The 25,285-nt window shown below is 44.0% G+C and overlaps 1 protein-coding gene and 1 pseudogene across 1 annotated transcript; both read right to left on the bottom strand.

Moving 5' to 3' along the window:
- The window catches only part of LOC122469218, a 91,030-nt pseudogene extending 72,637 nt beyond the window's left edge, over positions 1 to 18,393 (bottom strand).
- A 317-nt stretch (positions 18,394 to 18,710) lies between these two features.
- LOC122478760 lies at positions 18,711 to 23,561 on the bottom strand. The gene is given in 5 exon segments (XM_043572412.1): positions 18,711 to 20,089; positions 20,092 to 20,576; positions 20,578 to 21,996; positions 22,239 to 23,097; positions 23,100 to 23,561. Coding segments are annotated over 5 exon segments (4,503 nt in total). The 5' UTR covers positions 23,557 to 23,561; the 3' UTR covers positions 18,711 to 18,806.
- Between the last annotated feature and the right edge of the window lie 1,724 nt (positions 23,562 to 25,285).

Below are 25,285 nucleotides of genomic sequence, written 5' to 3'. Positions count from 1 at the left end.
CCACGGTGGGAGTAGGGGTATGAGTTTAACCCTTTGCTTACCTCACAATAACCTAAGTATTCAACTTCGAGCCTGGGCTTTCAGCAGAAGAGGAGGAAGAACCTACCTTAGGCTCCTAATGCCTGAAACAATTCTAGTGTAAGCATGGGGGCTTGACCATGACTGTATGGGCTGTGTATAAGTACAAATGATTTCTTAAATGGGATCTCTTAGGCAAAGCCAATAATTACAGTAGCAGCCTCATGGACACAGAAACCTCCTAAGTTCATCACGACATGGTAAAGTTCTGGGCATTCTTGTAAACTGTTAATGTGATCTGGAAAAACCCAACTCCTGGACCATACTTGACTAGTGCTAGCCCACACCTGTTTCACTGTTTCTCTTGGCTATGAATTGCTTACCTCTCCTTACAGTCCATCAACAGGATAAAGCCTATTCATACCAGATAGAATGGTTGCTTTAATATACTTAGGAATCTCGGTATTATTAGTTTTTTAATGTGTGTTTATTTTTGAGAGAGAGCACAAGCAGGGGAGGGGCAGAGAGAGGGAGGGAGACACAGAATCTGAAGTGGGCTCCAGGCTCTGAGCTGTCAGCACAGAGCTTGACACAGGGCTTGAACTGTGAGATCATGGCCTGAGCTGCAGTCTGACACTTAACTGACTGAGCCACCCATGTGCCCCCTTGGTATTATTTTGAAAATGGAATGGAGGTAGGGGAGAAGTGTGTGTAATAAGAGAGGCTTCCAAGGAGCAGACCAGAATGACAAAGATAGCAGGCATGCTAGAGCCTTGCTAAAGCTTCCACAGCCAGGATGGCCACTCTCTCTACCACCATAGTGATCATCATCCTGGTAGCTGGGAATTGTTCTCAGTCCAAGGAGCTATCTCCTATTAGCTTTGAGGGCAGTGCTGTCCAATAGATTTGAGCCATATGTTTAAATAGTCTAGTAGTTATAAAATAACAACACAAAATTGGATGAAATTAAATTATTGGGATTTGACCTAGGTTCAAGTCTCAGCTGCTCTGACTTTCTAGTTATAACTGTGGTCCTCATTTAGAATCTTCTGCCCCAGGTACCAGCTCCCTACCTATTAATATAAGAAGTGTCCCCATAGGCTTGAGTATGAGCTCATGAACTACCCAGCCTTTCTTGAATTTTCTAGTTTGTGGGAACTTGGTAACTGTTCTAAAAGGCACAGTGACTCTAAATGGACCTATTTTCAGTGACTTAGAGGTTCTTTGGCCCAGAAGAGGTAGCATTTATTTTAGGTTAGCTGAGATGTGATAGTTTTGGGTTACTATACCACCTGGGTTGAGGAAAAAATAGTAGCTCTTCAGAATGAATGTTTTAGAGATGGCAGCAGGGATTGGATTAGCTGTGGTAGCTTCCAATAACCAAATAGGTACCATGGTCAGAATATCAGCATTCATGGATGGGAGACCATTAGTCCTTACTGAGAAGTCATGATCAACAGAAATTAGTGGTAAGTATGGCAGGTGTGGGGAAATCATTGACAGAACTGGATTTTCTGAGTAGGAAATCTTGGTGAATGATGGTGTTGCGTACTATGAGAAAGCATAATGAAGGTGATCTGTATACAAAAACAGCTATTTTCCAAAAGTAAAATCACATGGAGACCGACCCCTGTAGGGTAAGAGCTTCTTTGTGTATAGTCCTTGATCAAATGAGACATAAACTTAAGACTCTCTTCCTTGGGTACCCCTCCCCAGCTTTATGCCACTAGGTCCTCTTTGCTGGAGTAGTCGTCCGGGGTTGAAGGACTTTATTTCACCACCAGCACAGCACCATTATGGGTATAACTGTGCAAAGTTGGGATAAATGTTTGTTTGAGACACTGTATTTCATCTCCTTTGTATTTGGGAGACCATTTTAAGTAATTAGGGTGGAAAGTTCAAAATGTAGATGTTTTCCAATGCTTTTTAGTAATTTCCCTTATAATTGTATTAGCAATGGGAGTGTCTATATTTTTGCAACCTAGCCAGAATAAGTAGCATTCTCTAATTCTTGCCATTCTTCAATTAGAAATGAGAGCACAATTCTACTTGAGAATCGTGTACATTTTTTGTGTGCTTCATAGGTACTTGTTAAAACCTGTGCCAGTCTTTTGACCCTTTACCTCTTAAGTGTGTTATTTGTAAGTTTTTTAATATTAGTGTTACAGACTTCAGTAGGTAACACGTTTTCTAACCAAACTTGCTTTTATGTCAATTTTGGTTGCATATCTTCTTGTGTCTTTTGGACTTATGTTCATCATGGTCATAAATTATTCACTGGAAAAATTTAGTCTTTAGCTATACTTCTCACAAGCAACCCAGTTCCTCTTTATAGAAGAAACTACCTTTCCTTACTTCTGGGGATTTTACATGTATACTTAAATTTCCATGAAGTAGAATCACACTAGATATAATTTTATGCATTACCACTTACATTTTGAAATGTGTCCTCACTAAAATGGAGGTGTTGGTAGAGCTGCATTCTTTTCCGGAGAATCTATATGGGAGACTGAATCTGCTTTCTTCATTTCTCTAGCTATTTTGGCTGCCTGTGTTCCTTGGCTCATGGCCTCCTTCAAAACAAGTGAGAGCTATTTTAGTCTTTTTATATCCCTGTACTCTGACAGTGACTCTTCTGTCTCTTGTCCATGTTTAAAGACTCTCATGATAATACCATCTAACCAAGATCATTTAGGATAATCTTGTTCTATGTCAGCTGATTAGCAACCTTAATTCCATCTGCAATATTAATTCCCCCTTGCAATGTAACCTAGTTCAGTTTCTGGGAATTAGGATGTAGACCTGTTTGGTGACCATGACTGTGCATACTATAGAAGGGAATAGGAAGCAATTACAACCCGGAAAAGGGCAGGTGTTTGAGTGGAATCACTGTATATGGTCCACTATATTGATGTAGCCCATGGGATATATGTTGGACACTCCCACCATAATGGAGATGAATTCTAAAGACAGTGGGTGCTCATTGGCTATAATGACAGGAGGGAAATATCTGAGTGCTAGCAGGTTGATTACTTTTGGAAAAGGACAAGTTTTCCTCAAATCATCCTTTATTGTGACTCGTGAGCTTTTCTTGGGGTTTTCATATGCTGTTTTGCTCTTCTAATGCCTGGTTGCAGCTTGAGGTGCTGTTAGGTGTTTAGTACTTTCTACAACTTGTCCAATACAGAACAATAGGACTTAAGGACAGGTACTCAGATTCCTCCCTTTTCACATGGCTGTATTTCTGTCCTTAGCATTGTGTACTTCAGCATTTATATCTTCATGGATTAAGTGGCTTCTCCATAGATCATATTTTTCTTAGCTTCAGTGTTCAAATTGCCATTTTTAAATTAATATAGTTGCAAGACTGGTCCCTTACATATTTAAGAAAAAAGCAGAAAGGAATGCTTTTCTTCTAAAAGTAGAAAAATGTAACAGTCTATTTATCTTAAAATGACCCTTAAGCCCCATGAATCCCATATGAATTAACATTTGTTTTCAAGTTAAATCAGCCAATTCAGATTAATTCCTGATTATTTTGGGTTCTCCAAATAACTACCCTGAGACAAGGATTTGGGTAGAAGTAAATTACTGAGAGGGATTTCAGGGAGCATAGGGAAGGAGTTAGGGAAAGCAGGTAAACCATCGAAAATAGATTAGTGAATAGGTGACTGTGGGCAAATTGGGCTAATTCTACTGAGGAACTTTGGTGGGAAGATTTTGAGAAGTGATTTAGGTAGACTCCCAAAAGACAGGCTACCAGTACTTCCCTTTCCTGGATGAGGCTTCTTCTGGGACACTCAGGACTCACATGTAAACATGATCCTGTGTAGGAGAACACGGGTAGGAATCAATTGGCCTATGGAGCTTCCTGTAGATGATCTCTGGGTGGCCTGAGCAAATAAGAGCTCAGTCTACCACTCACACATTTGGATCCACTTGTGCCCATATTGAGTTAACTTGTTTTGTTTTGGCTGGTCAACATCTTGATTGACAATTCTTTTAATGTTTACTTTGAGAGAGAGCGTGCATGCATGTGAGTTGGGAAAGGGGCAGAGAAAGAGAAGGTATCCCGGGCAGACTCTGTGCTTGTCAGTGCTAGACCCCAAAGTGGGGCTTGATCCCAGGAACTGTGAGATCATGACCTGAGCTGAAATCAAGAGTTGGATGTTTAACCGAGATACTGAGGTGCCCCTGAAAACTGAATTTTTACAAATAAACTTATAACAACATGATCATTATGACAAGCTACTGTCCCATAGTTGCAACAAGCCCCTAGGTAGTAATTGATATTCATCTTTTGCCTTCAACTTTAACCTCTGCCAGTATTTCTGCTGATCTAGTTGCTGGCTCAGTAAGGGTACCCAGACCTATACCATTAAGGCTCAGGTCATGGATGCTTCAAAGTGTACTTGTCACTACTGTGTTTCTAAGAGGCATTCAACCCCACACGTATAGACCTAGGTTTTTCCTATGAAATAGGGACTATTTCCTTTATGATGCTAAAGGTCAGTGACACCTGCCATAACCGTAACTCTTTATTTGCCTGCTGGCCTATAGAAAAGAGATTCTTTAGAGTGACCAGTTGTAGCTTTAGGTCCCATGGAATCCATGCTATATCTCCTGATGGAAGTATTCTACCAGGGACATCAGAACCATGAATTCTGCAGGGCCTAAAGTTGTAAGGACAGGAAGTACCCATCACCAAGTGGATCTTAGGGTGTAATGGTGTCAGGAACCATTCTACTTCTACCCTTTGGTTATGGATACAGTGTTGTAGATCTTGGGGACAAAATACTAACAATGGCTATGTAATCAACTTAGAATAAATTGATGGATTTTTTGATACTGGATATATTTAAGGGTTGATTTGAAACCAGCTGAAACATCACTAATGAGCATGTGGCAAAAGCTTTAGGATCAAGGATAATATTCAGCTTAGCACGGGAGAGCTCAGATGGTTGAATTTGGATGGCCCCAGTCATACTTGAGGTTGAGCTCTCAGAAAGGTAATTACCAGCTAATCGGGGGCTCATCTTGTCCACACTGTCTGGTCAGAAGGTCACTGATTCTAAGGACTTTTTACTTCCTTCAGGAAGTGGTTCTGCAGGAAATCACAAGAATAGGCATATTCATACTTTCCAGAGCTTAGGATATGTGACTCCAGTAGGGTCAGTTTCTGATCTTTTTCCGTGGCATGCATAATGTACCCCCATGGATTCTGGGGGGAAGGTGCAGCAGATGAACTCAGCAACTTTGAGATTCCTTTGGTGCCTCAACTTTTTTTCTGCCAGATCAGAAAAAAATGGCTTATTCCTTCTAGGACCATATCCTTGTGGTCAAAATAGAAGCTTTGTAGTGGTGGTTAAAGGGTGCCTAAATGTGAAGTGACCAGGTGATTGGCAGCATCCTCTTGGGTGGATGGAACTACATTGGTATACATAGCACCCACCTGTCAGCACAGGCTTCTATCTGAAAGACAGCTGGGTTAGAGGCTGGCCAGAAGTTCGAAGTATATGTTAGGTTCAGTTCTCTAGAAGCAGACCCTAGGTTGAAAATTTGTGAGTGATTAAGACTTACAACTAAGAAAAATTCCATAGGATAGTAAAGAAGTAAGACAGGCAAGAAAAGGCAGAACAAGGGCATGAGATGGAGAAGAGTTCAGTGAATGGCAAACATGGGTCAATATGGCAGATTACCTCTGGGGACAGTATAAGTGGTACTTCGGTTGTATCAGTGTAGAGCAAGAGAATGAAAGAATTATTTTCTTACCCCATATGTCCTTTCCTGAAGCCTGCTAGTGGGGGAGGGGACATAAATTTCAGGTCCTTTGAGCTCTATAGGTAGCCCCCCCGGTCAAGACATAAGTGCTGACTGTTAGCAGCCGAATCACAAGGAACTATTATGTCAAATATGGGAGAGAGATTTAAGGAGATATGGGCTGAACACTGATAGCCTCTGATACAGGGATTCCCTGAGGCCTGGAGCTAGAAGAAGAAAATGCCTACCCCAGTCTCTTCATTCTGAACATTGTTAAATCAAGAAGCATATCTGTAAAACTGGAAGTACCATGACTGTCATGAATTTAAAGTGAGACCAAATATGTAATGGGTTTTATTTGAGATCCTCACAAAAGACAGAGATTCACAGAAGTAATTAAGAGAGTATTCCAGAAGAAATAAGGCGTAGAGAGGTAGAATAGAGATTGATAGGTAAGCCAAGGAAGAGTGATCTCTGGCAAAATTTTGTGCACTGTATTCTCCATCCTCCAAAGGAGAGCATTAAACTGTAATTACATTGTGAGTTGGACTTTCAAAGTTGTGTATCTAACAATCATTAGTTAATAGCTGCCCTTATTTGATGGAAGTGAGGAGGTATAAGCCCTCAGGCACTTAGGAATCTTTTAGTATAGGTACAATACTCCAAGGTACAGGTACAATAATCCAAGGATGGTGCTCTGAAACAGATGCAGGAGCTGGCCTTGGAAGTCACATGAGAACCAGAGCCGAGAGGACACAGAAATGGTAAAAAGGAACTTGAGGGGATGTGGGCATGCCTTCAGCATGGTTCATTAATGACTTATGGTTACAGGAGGAAAAGGACAAAGCATAGATTATATTACCTTTACTCCCTCATGTAATACCTTTCTAAATGTCTATCCTAGGAATGTGACCCCTCATTTTTTTTCTTCAGACTTGCCTTTGAGCTTGATCATAAGAAGAAAATTATTTCAAGGTAGACTTGTGAAGTCCTTTGCTCTGTTTCTCCAAGATCTAATTTTCAGTATCTTCTGGAATGCTCCAAAATTTCCACTAGGAGCATGCTGAGAAGTTTTTAGAGGGAATACCATAGTCGGATGAGCCACTGTCAGGGAGCCACCTGGAGGCTGAGCTAGGTCACTATGGAGGAGAGGTACACAATGAATTAATATAAAAACACTTCTTGCTGTACCCTGTATATCTTAGCACTGCTTCCTGCAGGGACACTAGTCTTAATATTGGCAATCATCAGTCATTTTTGTTGTACAAACTTGTTCCCCACTGGATTCCAAAGGAAGGGCTTGTTGGAGCAATATTCTGAGTCTTGTTAACAGTATCTTATAGACTCGTGCAAATCAGTCCTGTTTTTTATGAATCTTTGGGTCATATTTTCTAGATAGTAAAGCTTCTACACTGTCTTCTGGCTTAGTATTTCTGCTGAAATTATGAGTGACTTTGTCTTATTGCTGACATGCCCAGAGGATTTTGTTCTTTTACTTTGAAGTTCAATGTGCCCATGCACTGGCCATTATGAGTAGATTTTTCTCAGGTATTCTTGGGTCCAAATGAGGAATCTGTGTCATCTTGATTCTGTCCAAGTGTGGGAACCATACCATGCAGAAGATTGATAAAAGAAACAATGTGACTATAATATAAAATTTAATGGTTTTTTTTCTTCTGTCATTTTACCTTTTGTTATATCTTGTAATTTTGTCATGAATGCCAGACATGATCTACTAGGTAAAGGGAACTGCTGTAAATAGGCTTTTGATAATGTGGGAAGGTGTAGGAGAAGTATACCATGATCATATGACTAAGTCTCAGGCTTTTTTTTTGTGTGTGTGGTCTTATGCCTTGGAACTATACATTTCACAAATGTTTTATCAGTTGTTTTTTCTGTCCTTTTAGTTGGGAGACATGGTTAAGTGAGCGGGAGTTGGCATTTCTCTTCCAGGCCAGTTAGGCTCTGATAATATTCCAGCTGGTTAGGTTCAGGATTATTAAGAAAAACAAGAGAACTCTGGGGCACCTGTGTACCTCGGTTAAGCTTCTGACTTCAGGTCATGATCTCACTGCTTGTGAGTTAGAGCCCTGCATCAGGCTCTGTACTGACCATTTAGAGCCTGGAACCTGCTTCGGATTCTGTCTCCATCTCTCTGCCCCTCCCCTGCTCACACTCTGTGTGTGTGTGTGTGTGTGTGTGTGTGAAATATAAAATAAAACATAAAAAAATAAACGAGTGCTCTGGAAAATTTCAAATGGTTCTTCTCTCCTACTGCCAGAACAAGATGGGATTTTTTTTCTGATTTTTTTTTTTTTTTTAATGTTTAGTTCTGAGGGAGAGAGAGCACAAATCGGGGAGGGGCAGAGAGAGAGAGGGAGATGCAGAATGTGAAGGAGGCTCCAGGCTCTGAGCTGTCAGCACAGAGCCCAATGTGGGGCTCAAACTCATGTACCATGAGATCGTGACCTGATCTCAAGTTGGATGCTTAACCGACGAAGCCACCCAGGTGTCCTTTTTCTCAGATTCTTATTGTGGAAATTCAGTTGAGCTCCTGGAAGTAAATGTCATGATGTGTGGGTTCCCTATGACTGATTCCCTCTGAAGTTTTTAAATTTCAGGCTTCTCTGCACTCAGCTTCCAGGAATTGTCAAGTAGTGTTTTCCTTTTCCTCCCCTCTGTTGGTTCCCATGTGGTTGTCCCTTGAGTCTGCACTGTAAGCTGGGTCCCCTTATATCCACCTGTCTCTCAAATCCAGGGGGAGCAGTTTGCCCATGTCACTTGTATAAAGACCAAGCAGTGCTTTGAAAACAGTATGTTATGAATAATGCAAGTCTAGAAAATTTAGGAAGCTACCACCACTTCTGGAACTTCTGTTTAGAAATGGCTAAACTTAAAGCAAGGATTGGCTGAGTGATGTCCTAGTTAATAACATCAGCCCTTATGCTAGCATTGGTAATATAGAGTCACCCAGGTACCCACCAGCCTGGATCCAATGAGCCTGTAATTCAAAGGAACAGATCTGAGTCATGGCATCATTGGTCAGTCTGGGTTTATCTAGCTCTATATAAATTTCACATGCTTGATTTTCAGCTTCTTGAAGCAGGATGATGGGTGTGGGGTCAAAGGTAGACAGGTATATTTGGGATAGTGATGATTTCATCTGGGTCAATAATAGAATGAAATGGCATATGGTAGAACATAAGACAAGAACAGAAGAATTCAAAATAATTTTCCCCAAGCAAATATGAGATGGAAACTTCTATAGTTCCCATGCCTTCTACCATTTATGCTTGACTAAATTTTGGAAAGGAGTATCCATATATCTTGGGAATCCCATCAATGTGGTATAAAGTTAATATCCATAGTGTTAAGGTAATTCAGGATCTGTACCTAGCTACTCTTCTGCCTTTTGGAATAAGGTAGCTTTGGGGTATCTATAGATACATACAAGCTTACTTTTTCATTTGAATGGATTAGGATGCTTAAGTTTTTATCTGAGACCCAAAAGTTTTACACTATTATTCTCTATCCTCTGAGATGCAGATGCCTAGATGGGGTTCATCTTCAAGATTTTTTTTTTTTGTGGTGGGAGAAAGCTCTGTGAAGGAAATCTAGAGGGAACTAGAAGATTCTTGGGGGAGTGATCAACTGCAATGCAAGTCTGGCTACAAGAAAGGGGAATAAATATTGGGTAGGGAGTGCCTTAGACTGTGGTGCAATACTAAGTGACTTAGCAAGGTCAAAGGCAAGTAATAGACCAGAAATCACCTTCAGAAGAGTCCAAGTCTCCCAAGAATGGGACTTACTCAATATTCCTTTTGCATTCAGTCACTGGTTGGAATCTATCTATGCAGGGGGTGGATTTTAATGGGCGCCAGACTGCCCTTTGTGCTGACACATCTACTCCTCTATCTGGGTCTTCAGAGAAACTCTATGGTTTCCAAAGGCCTCTATTCCAGAGGAAAAAAGTCAGAGGCTATAAGTGAAGTGACGTACAGCTCCCCTTGCTGGAGTTTATCTTGGGTCACAATTGATACACTTCTTGTCCTTTCTCCACTCTTGACTCTGAATTCTCTTCATCCTTGGCTATCACCTCACCTGAAGTTTGAGTTACCTGGTGGTGTGACCCAAACCATCATCTTAAGGAGTCTGAACCTAATATACCCTTTTCATGGTTGGGCTTCTGGATGTATCTGAGGTAAATGGAACAAGGAAGGAAGTATGAAGAGATAGTTAAATGGGTTTCATACACATTTTTACTTGCTCCCACCATGTTAAAGTAGCCAAACCTCCTCTTGCTGACCAAAGTCCATTATCCCTGTAACTATGATGACTCACAGAATGACTCAATATGTCATTTGGAATGATGAAATGTGGGATCGTCCTAGGTTTTACCTCCTGATTCTTGGATCTAATCTTACTAGGGATACAATACCACATAGATGTCTCTTTAATGTAAAGACTGCATTATGAAGGGAGGGATCCTAAACTTACAGCATGCCAACTCTGAGTTAGTGCTTCTGTTATGCTATCTGAAGGCTCTTTAAACTTGCTGCTGAAAGAAAGGCTAGTTGCTTTTGTATGGTGTTGCATGTTTTGATATAGATCAGTGGACCTCATGATCAGGGGCTCACTCTGCACCTTTTCTGTAAGTGTTCTATTGGTTAGGTGCTTCGATTAGGATTCCATTCCTGTGGATGGAACATGGCAGAAGCCCCCAGAGTAGTGGTACAATTTGAGTCTCTGCAAGCAGGAAGGATAAACCTATACCAAGATTAGTTATCTGTTCCTGGGAGATTGAATTTCTGGCTCTTCTAAAATGGAAAGGGTTTTATATAGTCAATATAATTGCTACCAAGTGGTCTCCTTTACAAGTAGTGCTGAAGTAGATATTCATTACTCCTCTTTAACAGTTGGGGCATTCAGAGGCAACAGCAGATTGCCTCTGGAATATGGCATTCCATGTAGTTGGGCACCTATGTAGGCTCCATGCCCACTGCAAATCATTTGCTTATTGGCTGATGAGGTCTGGCTGCTGTCATCTGTCAGAGACATTTTGTCTGTTTGACCATTCCATGCTTCTTCTGTGATGGATGTTTTGTAGTAAGTTTAATAGAAGATATGAAAATAGGGCATATGGATACACAAGATTTGCCTTTCTTAGATCTCATTGTCTAATTTTCCAGTCCTTTTCCCTCCAGACCCTGACTAGATGGCCAGGCTAGTGTCCTCCATCCAGGAATCAGTATATATTCTTTTTCTTTACACTTTAACTTGGTTTGCAATGCAACAGCTGGAGCTGTCAGTCCCTAAGTAGGAAGTTCCAAAGGCATATTTCAAGCATATGTGAGATGCTCACAATCATAGAGCATAGCTGAGATGCTCTGGTATTGAAATTAGTGTTTAGCTACCATTTGTAACATAATTATGTCTCTTCCCTATTGTCAAACAACTGTTAGTAATGCTGATGGTTTTCTTATACCTGAAGAATTTACACATGTGATTTAAGAACATCACTGCCTTTGGTACCTGGGCCATGATGAGAAGGGTTGTGAGATCTTTTGATTACTGGATATTGAGGAAGTTACTGAAATAAAATTATTACTCTCGTTTACTGGAAAAAGTTGCAAGATATGAGTTGCCCCTGGAGTACTGCAGGACTTGATCAGTACTAGTTAGGGTTTATGGCAGATCCCATGTCCCATGCAGATTAGGGAATGAGGACTGAGTGACATCTGTCAGTTTTGGGCAGGGTAGGTGGTGATGATTTCTTGTCCAGTTGGTACACCCTGACATCTAGCCTGGTTAATTTGTGAACAAGTGTGGAGTCACCTGCCATTGTTCCTGTCTTTCAAAATAGGATGGAAATCAGTAGTGACCAATGTCAGAGGTCTAATGTTATTTTCTAGGACTTTCTGTAAGTTAACTGTGAAGGCTTATCTTCCACATTTCCTAACATGTGAGAATTCCAAGGCTAAAAAAACTGAGAGGTCAGTGAAAACATGTCTGAACTTAGTGGACATAAAATGTACCTGCCTTTCTAGCCTCATCAGTCAGTGTGCCAAATCATATCCAGAGTTGGTAACTCTGTGCTTTGGAAATCCTAGATCAGAGAGGCAGGCCTATGATACTGAGTAATGGAGGAACTTGGGCCCATTCAAGTGCACTTGGCACCTGGACATCCATAGGGGAGCTGCTATCAAGCCAGTTCTAAAGTTACAGGTTACAGAGTGGCATATCATTAGTGTTACTGCTGTAGTAAAGCCATATTTTTAACTTAAAATTCCAACTAAGCAATTGTTGTATTGTGAGTCAGGCTGAATACTTAGGCTTGGATACAGATCCTAAGGAGAAGATCCTAGGATCTTTGGTAGAAATGGTGCCTTTAATTTGTCAATTTGTCTTTGTGGGGAGGCATGGGGAAGCAAGAGTTGATCTACCCATGCAGCTTGATAAGGGTATGCTCTGTATTTATATGAAGTTTTGCTTAAGTCTCCTTTCTACCTACTGTCACTCTGGAACCAACCTTACCTTTCCTTGCAGCAAGAATCAATCCTGGAATTCTGTGTGAAGGCAAATATGCACTTAATACCTGGATAGTTCCTCTATCCAGGAACCCACTTGGCTTATTTGACTAGAAGAGTCAAAATGGCCTACAAGAGAGGTAGGCCATTTAAACTGATCTTCCTCTGAGTATAGTGCTTGTGAAGTCCAGAAATGATGAGATTTGAGTCCATAAATCATTGTTATTAAGTTTTCTAAGATCTATGCCTTCTAAGATGTGGGAGTTCCTGAGGTCTTCTCCCATCCTAGCTGGAATGCAAGCAGAATTCAGACAAGGCCCAAGGGTGAACTGTGGTAATGTACCAGGGCTGAATTCAGTGTTTTGGCCAGGAGATGGCAGCACGCAATCATACAGCGGAGTTCCATGTCCCGTGAGATCCTCTCAGGAAAGCTTGGAGCCATGACTTGGCTATTTCTGAGATGGTTTCTGTGTAGAAGGAGCCAGCAGTGATTAACTAGTTGGTCATAAGGGAGATCTCCATATATAGCCCTGGATGAAGTCAGTTTTTGGTATAGAGAATGAATGAAAAGGAAAAGGGATCTCTGCAGATGATGCAAAACAAAAGCTATTCAGAAAGAGAAAAGAGACCTAAATAGACTTAGAAAGCTAAGGCAAAGCAGATTGCCCCTGAGAAACAAGAGTTAGCTCTTACCATGTATCATTGACACACACTTAGATGAATAGATTGTGTCATAGTAGCAGAGGATATTACATTCACAAAAAGTACCTGTGTTTGAACAGCATGGTTCCTTTTCTACAAATATACTTGCACATTTTTCTCTTGTGCATAGAGAAAATGGGTCACCAGAAGCAGTAACTATGGCTAAGTGTGTCTTTTATGGGTTTATTTTTCAGAATGTTTTATCACCTACATCTCTTCCCTGAACATAGGAGCTTTTCTAGGCCACTAGGGCTCATCTAATTTTCCTCCTCAGGTGGGAATGATAAGGGACAAAGCACTGTAAAGTAAACAACATGAACATGAGGTGTTGACCTTGTGTGTGTGTGTGGGGGGGGCAGAAGCAGAGAAGGCAGCAACTCCTCACCATCCACCTCTGCAGCCATGTGAGTTGGATTTGCTGGTGTGCACCCACAGGTTCTTTACTGCATTTTCAACTTGTATAGTGACTCCTAGGTCGATACGTTTTGCCAATCATAATAAAAAATTACAAATGGTGAATTCAGATTGCCAGGAATATTTATATTCAGCTTTGTTAAATTTTTTTTAATAATTTTTAGATCTTCCAGAAAAGCTGTAGAATTATTAGATGGAATACTAGTTAAAGGACTCTGTATTAGTCAAGGTGGTTTTTATATTGTCCTGTATGATTTTTACTGGGACTATGATTTGTGACCACCTCTAGAAGTTACAGGTAGATCTCTTCAGATAATTTGGACTAGGGGTAAAACCCAGTTCTCTCACTTGGTCTAGTGTATTTTATAGACACTGTTAAATTTACATGAGCAGAGAATGCATTCACATTTTTTCAAGTAGCCCTGGAAAATGTAGCAGTACAGAGTGTCCATTTCTGAGCACTTCAGTGGTGAGAACGTGGATATTTGGTAACTTACCTCCCTCTGCTAGTGGTACTGTGTTTGGATCCTCCCTGACATTACAGAACATATGAATCCAGTTCTTGAATTCTATCCAGACCATCAATGGCCCTTAGTGAACTGTGGTCTCCCCTAACTTTAAGAGAAAGAACCATTTTCTCTCTTTAGACATTTGTGTGTTTAGGCTGGATAGATGAGAAACACACAGAATCCCTAGGTGAATTGCTAACATGAAGTTAATGCCAGAATATAACATGGGAATCTAGGGCTATAAATATCTGTTAGAACTGGCATGTAACTAGAAACCAGAGGAGTCGGGAAACCATAACCACATCCTAAGATACCAGGTCTGTGCCAGTCTCTTGAATTAGAGGTTAGAGTTGAATAATTTTGTAATGATCATAGGTATTCTGGCAAGACAGAGTGGAATCCTGTTCCTCCTAGCCCCTGTTGCCTAGTGTTACAGGTTCAGTTTTTCAGAATTAAATATTGAGGTGCGAGTTTATTATGAAGAACCGTGTAAAAAGGAATGGGAAAGGGAGCAGGACTGAGAAGCAGTTGCAGTTAAACTGCAGTGTAGACGCAACAGTGTTTGGCCATCCCCAGGAGCATTGACAAGTGTATGGCCCATCAGAGTTACTCCATGGTGGCCTGAAGTGGCAGCCTTTGTATGACCTCTGCAGTCAGTAATTGGATGTAGGTCCCTAGGGGAAGGGTGTGGCCTTGCAGCAGAAACATACTTTTTGGAAGTCAGACCTGACAGTACTCCCAGCAGCTGGAGCAACAAACCCTTTCTTGTGGGAAGAATGGTGTCTTTCCAAGTCCTCCATATCCAGTGCCTTCATGAACTTGACTATCTCTTCTAGTGTCTTGCTTTATAGGTAGGCAGGTAGGTAGATACACTCAGCATAGGTTTCCTCCTGAGGGCCATTGCCTTTCCTATAGAACCCCCTGCCAAGTGGAATCTGATCTTAATTATGAGATGCTTGGCAAGTGACACATAAGCCAAGGAGATTAGAATTAGTTGTATTCTAAGGAGGATGTGAAAGTTTTTTGGAAGGCAACTATTCTTTCAACTTTCTTTCATCCTACTTAGAATCTAGTTTGTAGGAATTAACTCTTCAGAACATTTTAAGGCACGAATGCTAGGAATAGTCTGTGTATGTCTCTTAAGTGTGACTTCTGTAACTTGTACAAAATAGGATAGTTCAACATGTTTTTCAAGTGCCAGGTCATTTGGACTCAGTGCAAAATTTGTTATCCCTGACTTGGTTCAAAGGTCTTAGGACCTTTGGGAGAAGGCAATCTGCAATGGTTACCCCCTGTATTTATCACTTTGAAGAGCCTTTGCAGTAAAGAAAACTCAAGAATTTGTCCCAGTGCTTGGACAGGAGCTTTTTAGGCCACTGTCCAGTCCTCAGGTTGGAGTATCATCCAGGCCATAGCAGCCTTATGCTGGTGTTTCTTATAGGCACAAGGGAAAGAGAAATCCAAAATGGCTCTACCTATGAGGGGCCAGAGCATTGTTTGCCTCATGATAATTTAAGTCCTAAACTTTGAGCCTGAAGTTTCAGCAAAAGAGAAGAAAAAGACCCATAAAGACTCCTATTGTCTGTAATAATTGCCCTATTGTAAGCATGGGGCCTGACAGGAGCCATGTGGGCTGGGCCATAGGTACCAGTGATCTCTTATGGGAGGATCTCCTAAATAAAGCCAATGATTATCAATAGTAGCAGCCTCATGGACATGGACATCTGCTCTTAATCCATAGTGACACTGTAAAGGGCTGGAAAGCTGTGGGTTAATGCAATGTAGAAAAGCCAGTTCCTGGCCCATATCCTGAGTAGTGCCAGCCCATATTTTTATCCACACAGTTCCTTATGTTCAATTAACGTAACTCTCCCTAACTCTCCTTGTAGTCTACCCACAAGATAAAGCCTACTTAAACCCAAATAGAATGGTTGCCTTAATATGCTTAGAATCTTGGCATTGTCTTTTGAAAATGGGATTGTGGAGGAAGTAGAAATAATACAGAGTGCCTTTTAGGAGCAGAGCTCATGTCAGGGCCTTCTTAGAGCATCCACAGCCTGGAAGGCCACCCTTTTGTACCACTATAGATAGTAACCTCCTGATACTTGGGAATTGTTTTCAGCACAGGGAACTACCTCTTAATTGCCCGGAGGGCAACTCTGCCCAATAGAGATAATTTGAGCCACATGTTTTAAATAGTTTTGTAGGCACAATAAAAATAATCAGATGAAATTTAAAAATTATTATTAGTATTTAGACTTCAAGTCTCAACTACTCCCACTTGCTAGTTGTAATTGTGATTTTCATTTAGAAACTTCTGGCCTGCAATTCCTTGTGTTCTAAGGGAACTGTCCCATAGGCATTCTGAAGATCAGCTGATAAACTGCCATGGCTTCCTAAAATGTTACAGCTTTTAGGGACCTTGGTAAATGTTCTAAAAGGCACAGCAAAATCTAAGCACACCTACTTTTCAGTGGATAGAGGGTTTTGGCCCAGAAGAGGTAGCATTCATTGATATTGAGAGTTAATCATTGTACATTCTTAGGCCACTGAGTTGAGGACAGATAGTGACTGTCTAGAGAAACTGTGTTTTAGAGGTGGCAGCAGAGGCTGGGTCAGTGATATGCCCAAATTCGAGAAACCCCCAAGAACAAACCACCAGAGTCCAGAGTCAAAGCCAAGCGGCAAGGGTCGTTTATTGCAGGTTCGAACCCGGACCTCCACGCACTCATTGCCGGTGACGCTAAGAGGCCTCGAGCGAGGTTTTTACAGCATTTTTATAGACAGGCACAAACAAGTTAAGGGGAAGTTAGGGGCTTTCCATGGTTACAGAGCTGTTATTGGTTGACATTTAAATTTGAACACTCAGCCGAACTTGACTGGTTCCCGCCTTTAGGTTAGACCACAACCAGGCATGCCTTGGCTAGTTCCGGGAACGGCGGAGGGGGGGGGTTTCTTTTGTTTCGTGGTTATGGGTACACCTGGTAATTTTTCTTTAGTCTCTCATTCCCCCCTTTCTTTGGTGCCTCAAGAGCCAATCTTGGGTCTTACGTGTCTGATTCAAATGTTTCGGTAACGATAGGTTGGTATTGGGTCCTAAGGACCATCAGTTGGACCGTGTTAACCCGGTCTTTTATAAAGGCAACTAGTTTATTAATAATATAAGGCCCGAGGGTGAGGAGGAGAAGGAGGAGTATAAGGGGCCCAGCTAGAGTAGAAAGTAGGGTGGCTAGCCATGGGGCCTGATTGAACCAAGACTCAAACCAGCCTTGTTGTTGTTCTCGCTCACGCCTCCGTTTGGCCAGGCCTTCTCTAACTTTAGCCATGGACTCTTGGACTACTCTGGTGTGGTCAGCATAAAAACAACATTCTTCTCTCAAGGCTGCACATAAACCTCCTTGTTGGAGGAAGACTAGATCTAGCCCCCTTCGGTTCTGTAGGACTACTTCAGAAAGGGAGGTCAGAGATTTTTCGAGGTGCAAGATTGAGTCCTCAAGTCTGGCTATATCCTCATCAATGGCTGCCCTTAGGCTGTTGAACCCCCGGTGCTGGATGGCTAGTGATGAGATCCCTGTTCCTGCCCCTATGGTACTGAGGCCAAATAAGGTGGCCAAGGTTATGGCCGTAAAGGCTCCCGTTTTGTTCTTATTGACTCTCTTGCTTCCGTCCCTTCTGTCCACAGATCATATACAACATTTTCTTGGTGGTAAATAACCTTTGGAAACACTAATACCATGATACAATATTCTGTTGACGAATTAAAAACATTCCTACTAACACATGGGGTGAGCCCTGTCTTAGAACAAACCCACCAACCGTCAGGAGCTGGAATTATCCATTTAGATTCATTTATAGAGTAATTAGTCGGGGCACAGAGCTGGATATGGCTAGAGGGGACCTTTCCTATACAAGTCCCATTGCCAGTGACCTCTTGCAGTGTGAGGCCGGGGCTCTTTCGATTCCACCTGCAAGCTGCTGGCGACTCTTCTCCTGATTGTGAAAAAGGGGCAGCTAGACCTACGGCTTCCTAGAAGGGGGGTTTTATATCATAACATAACCAGCAGGCCCTTGTCGCCTCAGGGCCCGAACGGTTTAAGGCCTCATACACTGCTGTTAGCATTTCCATAGGGAGTCTATGCCTTCTGGGTTCTGATTTTCTTGGACAGCTTGTGCTTTTACTCCTGGGGTAAGGACGGGGGTCCTGCTGGAGGGAGTAGTGGAGATCTGCCTGGGGATAGGCTTGTTTCTTTTTTTTTTTTTTTCCTAATACCTGATTTGGCCCCACTGGTTGTACAAGAGGGGAGACTTTTAATTTTATTTGAATGGCAGTCCCAAAGAAGGGATATTGATATAAGTAGAGTCCCCAAGTGAGTCCTAAGACCCACCGCCTGTCCTTTTTCCCTTCCTCTGTAAATCTTATACGAATAAGGTTACAGTTTTCATCATACCTGGTGCGGGTACATGGTCGGACATAGGACATTTCAATAAATTGGGGTTTTACTTTCCACTTCCATTCCCCATCATTGGAGGTGACACAACTCCAGGCTGCGCAGTAGAGGGTTTCAATCCCTCCACATGTGCACCTCATTGCCCCGTCCTAAATCCCGGACATGCATAAAATCCATTTCTACTTATTGACACCCTCCTTTGCAGTTGCCTCCATTTACCTCCTCCATTTCTTCTAATGGACTAACTTTTTCTAAATTGAAATATAGATCTGGCCACCAGGTATTTAATGGGGAAGTTCCTAGGGTATTGTTGTAGGCTTCATGAGTCTCTAAGTTAGTAATTTCCCATGTCAAATTATAGGGGTTGTGGGGGTTTGGATCTACAGACAGAATTTGCAGAACAGTCGAGAGGAGGGCAAGTACCATAGTTACGGTTCAGTCCGTTGGCCACGTAGGGTCAATTTTAAAGGATTGTCCTTAGTCCGGTCAACAGTCCAGGTTGTCTTTGAGGGTCCGATGAGGTCTGAGAACGGGTCCACTGGTTTGGCGTGGGTGTAATGGATCCAGGTGGCGATTCCATCTACTTTGATGGCCGTAGGCGTTGTCAGGATGACCTGGAAGGGTCCTTTCTACCTGGGTTCCAGAGTCCCCTGCCGATGACGTTTGACGAGGACCCAATCCCCAGGCCAGAATTGATGAGGAATAGGCGGGGGTCCAGTCTCATAAAGTTCTTTTAATTTGGGCCATACATCTTCATGGACCCTCTGCAAGGCTTGTAGGGAGAACAAGAGTTCAAGACCATTATCGTTCTCAGTTTTGACATGGTTATCTTTTAGGTTAGGGATGATGGGGGGTGGTCTACCATATATTATTTCATAGGGTGTGAGTCCCAGTTTGTATGGGGAGTTACGCACTCTGAACAGAGCGTAGGGGAGAAGGACCACCCAATTAGCGCCAGTCTCCATGGTCAGTTTGGTTAGGGTCTCTTTTAATGTTCTGTTCATTCTCTCTACCTGTCCTGAACTTTGGGGTCGGTATGCACAATGTAATTTCCAATCAGCCCCAAGTACGGAAGCCAGTTCCTGACTTACCTTAGAGACAAATGCAGGTCCATTGTCTGACCCTATCATCACTGGGAAACCATACCTGGGCAGGATTTCTTCTAGGATCTTTTTGGCTACGATCTGCACCATCTCATTCTTGGTTGGAAAGGCTTCAGTCCATCCTGAAAAGGTATCTACAAAAACTAGCAAGTACTTATATCCATATTTTCCTGGTTTTACCTCAGTGAAATCTATTTCCCAATAGGTCCCCGGTCTGCTCCCTCTTTGTCTTGCCCCTGTTGTCTGAGGATTGCTACTCGCATTGTTGAGTTGGCACACAGTACATTTAGTGACTACTTGATCAACCTTATCGGAGACACTTTTGATTTTCAGTCCAGTCTGTCTCATTACGTCCAACATTCTCCGGGAACCTAAGTGGGTGCTGTGATGGATCTGCTCTAGAACCCGCCATCCTAGCTTCTCTGGGAGTAGAATGCTGTTCTTGGAGTCTCTCCACCAGCCATCTTTGACTCGGGTCATAGGAAGTTTACTCATCCATTGAATATCGTTTTCCGAATATTCAGGGCTGGGGGGCAATTCCCGGGGTCCGGGGTCTGGCAACTGCAGGGTCAGTAACTGTGTTGGGGGCCAGGCTAGGTCTTTTGCTTCTGATCAGCCAAATTATTGCCCCAGGAAACTGGGTCTGTTGCCTTCTGGTGTCCTGGGCAATGTACAATTGCTAGCCTTTTGGGTTCCCATAAGGCTGTTAGCAGGGCTAGAATCTCTTCTTTATTTTTGATGTCTTTTCCTTCAGCTGTGAGGAGCCCCCGTTCTCTGTATATCGCCCCATGTACATGAGCGGTGGCAAAGGCATACCGGCTATCAATGTACACGGTTAGCTTGAGATCTCTTCCTAACTTTAGGGCCTGGGTTAAGGCTATTAGTTCTGCCTTTTGGGCCGAGGTTCCGGGGGGCAGGGCTTCTGCCCAAATTACCTCGGTTTCTGAAGTCACGGCTGCCCCCACATACCTTTGTCCTTGGTGAACGAAGCTGCTTCTGTCGGTGAACCAGATGGCGTCTGCATCCGATAATGGCTGGTACTGCAAGTCCTCTCAGATCCCATAAACCTGAGCCAGTATGTCAGCGCAGTCATGAAGTGGGGTTCATGTCTGGATCTGGCAGCAGTGACACTGGGTTTAGGGCTGTCGGGGGGGTGAAGATGATCCTGTGGGGGTTCAGTAGCAGTCCCTGGTAATGAGTGAGTTGGGCATTGCTCAGCCATCGGTCAGGTGGCTGCTTGAGGATGCCTTCGATGGCATGCGGGGTGGTGACTTGTAGTTCTTGGCCCATGGTCAGCTTATCAGCGTCTTTTACCATTAGGGCAGTGGCTGCAATCATCCAGAGACAAGGTGGCCATCCGGGGGCCACTGGATCTAACTTTTTAGACAGATAAGCGACTGGCCTGCGCCAGGGGCCCAAATGTTGGGTTAGCACCGCCTTAGCTATGCCCTGGCTTTCATCCACATATAGGTGGAAGGGTTTGGAGACATCGGGGAGTCCCAGGGCAGGTGCTGATAGCAGGGCAGTTTTAATTTGCTGGAAGGCCTGTTTGGCTTCTTCCATCCAACTAAAGGGTTGTTGGTCTTTTGTTGCCTGGTATAATGGTTTTGCTAATTCAGCAAACGTTGGTATCCATAGTCTGCAGAACCCAGCCGACCCCAGGAATTCCCTCACCTGTCGTGGTGTCTTTGGTCTAGGAATACAAAGGACGGTTTCCTTCCAGGCATCCGTTAGCCAGCGTTGCCCCCCTCTCAGTAAGTAACCCAGGTAAGTTACCTCTGACTTGCAGATCTGAGCCTTTGCTGAGGCGCGGTAGCCTAAGTTTCCCAGAGTTCGCAGGAGACCTTCGGTTCCCTGGATGCAGGTTTCGGGCGCCTCGGCAGCTATCAAGAGATCATCAACATACTGCAGGAGAGTTATATTTGGGTGGTGTTGTCTGTACTCACTTAAATCCTCGTGTAGAGCCTCGTCGAACAGGGTTGGAGAGTTTTTGAATCCTTGCGGTAGTCTGGTCCAGGTGAGTTGGCCATTTATGCCCCTGTCCGGGTCAGTCCACTCGAATGCAAATAGCTCTTGACTTTTAGGCGCTAATGGTAGGCTGAAAAAAGCATCTTTTAGATCTAGAACAGTATACCATTGTTTTTCTGGGCTCAGGGCGCTCAAGAGAGTACAGGGGTTAGGAATGGTTGGATGTATGTCTGTCACCCGCTTATTGACTTCTCTCAAGTCTTGCACTGGTCTATATTCCCCACTGTTGGGCTTGTGCACAGGTAACAGGGGGGTATTCCAGGCTGAATGGCAGGTGCGTAGGACTCCGAGGTCAAGGAGGCGGCGGATATGCGGCGTGATGCCATTTTTGGCTTCTGCGGGCATAGGGTATTGGCGCACACGGACGGGGTCTGTCTTGGGCTTGACCTCTATAAATAGGGCTGGGCGATGTTTTGCTAGCCCCATACCACCTGTTTCTGCCCATGCGTCTGGGAAGCGTTGAAGCCAGGGCTCGATACTCTGATCCCAAGGAGTGGGTTGTTTTTTTTTTTTCAACGTTTTTTATTTATTTTTGGGACAGAGAGAGACACAGCATGAACGGGGGAGGGAAAGAGAGAGAGGGAGACACAGAATCGGAAACAGGCTCCAGGCTCCGAGCCATCAGCCCAGAGCCTGACACGGGGCTCGAACTCATGGACCGCGAGATCATGACCTGGCTGAAGTTGGACGCTTAACTGACTGCGCCACCCAGGCGCCCCACAAGGAGTGGGTTTCTGATGGAGCCTGTATTCATCTTCTAGTCTCACAGTGAGTACAGATATGGGTTGGTTGTGAGAGTCTGTCACTGTGGGTCCTCCCGGCTGGAAATGAATTTGGGCCCCCATCTTGTTAAGTAAATCTCTTCCTAATAAGGGGCATGGGCTGTCGGGAATGACCAGGAAGGAGTGGGTTACCTTCCCAGTTCCCAAGTCCACAGTCCTCTGAGTTGTCCAGGGGTACTTTTTTATTCTGGCGGCCCCTTGTACCCAGGATGATTTCTCATATACTTTTCCATGGGGCTTGACCAGAACTGAGTGTTGTGCCCCCGTGTCAACTAGGAACTGGACCGGGGTCCCCTCCACTTGTAATGTTATCCTAGGTTCGGGGAGGGGATCCGAACCCCGTTCTCCCTATTCGGTATCTTGAGTAAACAGTATGGGGGCTGTTTTAGGCTGCCATTGTCCTTGGCTGGGGCGGGGTTGTTTCTTTTTGGAACATTCTCGTGCCCAATGGCCTTTTTCTTTACAGTAGGTGCATTGATTCTTATCTAAGTGTCCTCTGGGAGGGCGTGCTGTTTGAGTGCCTTCTGGGGGTGACTGCTCTTTCTGGACTATTGCGGTCAGGACTTTAGTCATTTTCTTTGTGGCCTTGATCTGTCTCTCTTCTGGGGTGTCCCTGTTGTTGTAGACCCGCTGTGCTATGCGGAGTAAATCTTGGATCTGTTTACCTTCTAAATCCTCTAGCCTTTGGAGTTTTTTCTTAATGTCAGGAGCTGCTTGGTTCACGAAGGACATAACGACAGCTGCCTGTTTTTCAGGGACCTCTGGATCCATGGGGGTAAACTGCCTAAAGGCTTCCATTAGTCTAAGTAGGCAGCTGGACTCTCTGTCTTTCCCTGTACGACTGAATATACCTTAGCCAAATTGGTGGGCTTGCGAGCTGCAGCCCGGAGACCCGCCATCAGAGTCTGGCGATAAATGAGTAGCTTTCCCCTACCTTCTGCTGTGTTGTAGTCCCATTCATCCTGTGGAGGCCTGGTTAGGGGGAAAGCCGCATTAATGAGGTCAGGGTTAGGTGTCGGTTGATCGTCGTCTCGGGGAACCAGCTTTCTTGCTTCTAATTGGATCCTCTCCCGTTCCTCTGTGGTGAACAGGATACGGAGTTGCTGCTGACAGTCATCCCAGGTGGGCTGGTGGGTGAACATAACACTGTCTAAAAGAGCTATTAGGTCTTTAGGGTTATCAGAGAATCGAGCGTTCTGTTTTCCAGTTGTAAAGGTCACTGGTGGAAAAGGGCCAATACTGGAGTCGGGGGTTGCCCGTTTCATCTGGGGGTCCTATTTCCCACAGAGGTAGGGCTACAGTGGAGTAAGGGAGGCGAAGGTTTGGCTCACGCTGGGTGCGCCCGTGGGTTCGGCCGGCTGGCCCTTCGTGGTCGGTTTCGTTTTCAATGGGGCCCGATGCAGCTGCTCCTGGCACTGCTGCTGCTTCCTGCCCTCCTGGTTCCCCTAGGGAGGCAATTAGCGGGGCGACCAGTGGGGCAGCCGGCGCTGGTGGGGCCTGGGGTACGAGGGGAGGGGGATGATAGGGTGGAGGGTCTAGGGATAGTAGGTCCTGACTACCAGGCAATATAGGATACAAGGGCACAGATGGTATCTTTGGCTTTGGGGGGTCTGCAGGCCGCATGGCAAGGACCTTACATGTTCCTGATGACAGGAAGGGGGCCAACCAAGGGGGTGGATTTTCTACCAAATCTTGCCATACTAGAATGTAGGGAATCTGATCCGGGTGCCCCTCGAGACCCGGTAGAAAAATCTTTGACTTCACCTTAGCGATTATAGGGAGGCAAAAAGTTCCTTCGGGTGGCCATCCAATGCTGAAGGTTGGCCATTCGGAGCGGCAGAGAGTTATTATTTTTCCCCTCCGGATGTCTAGACTCAAATTCTGTCCTCTGGTTCTAACATCCCTGAAGTTAGCAACAAGGAGAGAAAGAGGAGTGCTTTGAGATTGGCCCATCTGTATCCTGGAGGTGGAGAAAAGGATTAAAAGGAGAGATAGTAAAGTTAGGAGGATTCCCGCTTGCGCCAGGCCAGGTCACCTGTGAAAGAGAAGGGGGTCAACGCTTAAAGGTTATAGAATAAAGAACACAACACATAGATCGCTAGCGCGTTTCGGGTGTCCGTAACCTGGACAGAAGAATTCCGATGGGCCCATAAAGGTGCCCCAGATGGGTGCCAGTGGACGTCTCCTACTGGACCTGACTGACTGCCCTATAGCGCGTCCGCCAGGGCTGTGTCAGTCACAGATACAGATCCCGCGCGGGAGAGAGCCAGAAACGGACAGACAGAAACAGAGCCGGCTCACTTACGGATCGGTCTCAAGGACGACCCGTTGACTTGGGGTCTGGTGGGCTTGGGGGTATCCCGGACGAGCCCCCAAATGATATGCCCAAGTTCGAGAAACCCCCGAGAACAAACCACCAGAGTCAAAGCCAAGCGGCAAGGGTCGTTTATTGCAGGTTCGAACCCGGACCTCTGTGCACTTGTTGCCGGTGACGCTAAGAGGCCCCGAGCGAGGTTTTTACAGCATTTTTATAGACAGGCACAAACAAGTTAAGGGGAAGTTAGGAGCTTTCCATAGTTACAGAGCTGTTATTGGTTGACATTTAAATTTGAACACTCAGCAGAACTTGACTGGTTCCCGCCTTTAGGTCAGACCACAACCGGCACACCTTGGCTAGTTCCAGGAATGGCGGAGGGGGGGGTTTCTTTTGTTTCATGGTTATGGGTACACCTGGTAATTTTTCTTTAGTCTCTCATCAGCTGTATTCCCACAAAACAGAATCAAAATACACTGTTTCATACCTTAGCACACCAAAAGATAACTTATAATTCTTTTTAACATATTATATAGATATTTCTCTATCAGTACATATAAACGTATGTGTCTCATTTTGGATTCCCCCAAAACAGAACCTGATATCAGGGGTTTCGTAACTTTCCCATGGTGTGTTCTATAGAGTTGATAATGTATGATAGAAAATAGTATGGGGGCTCC

This window comes from Prionailurus bengalensis, chromosome B1, assembly GCF_016509475.1.
Source record: "Prionailurus bengalensis isolate Pbe53 chromosome B1, Fcat_Pben_1.1_paternal_pri, whole genome shotgun sequence".
Taxonomy (NCBI): domain Eukaryota; kingdom Metazoa; phylum Chordata; class Mammalia; order Carnivora; family Felidae; genus Prionailurus; species Prionailurus bengalensis.
Note: the sequence above shows the minus strand (reverse complement) of the source record. Positions and strands in the feature narration are given on the sequence as shown.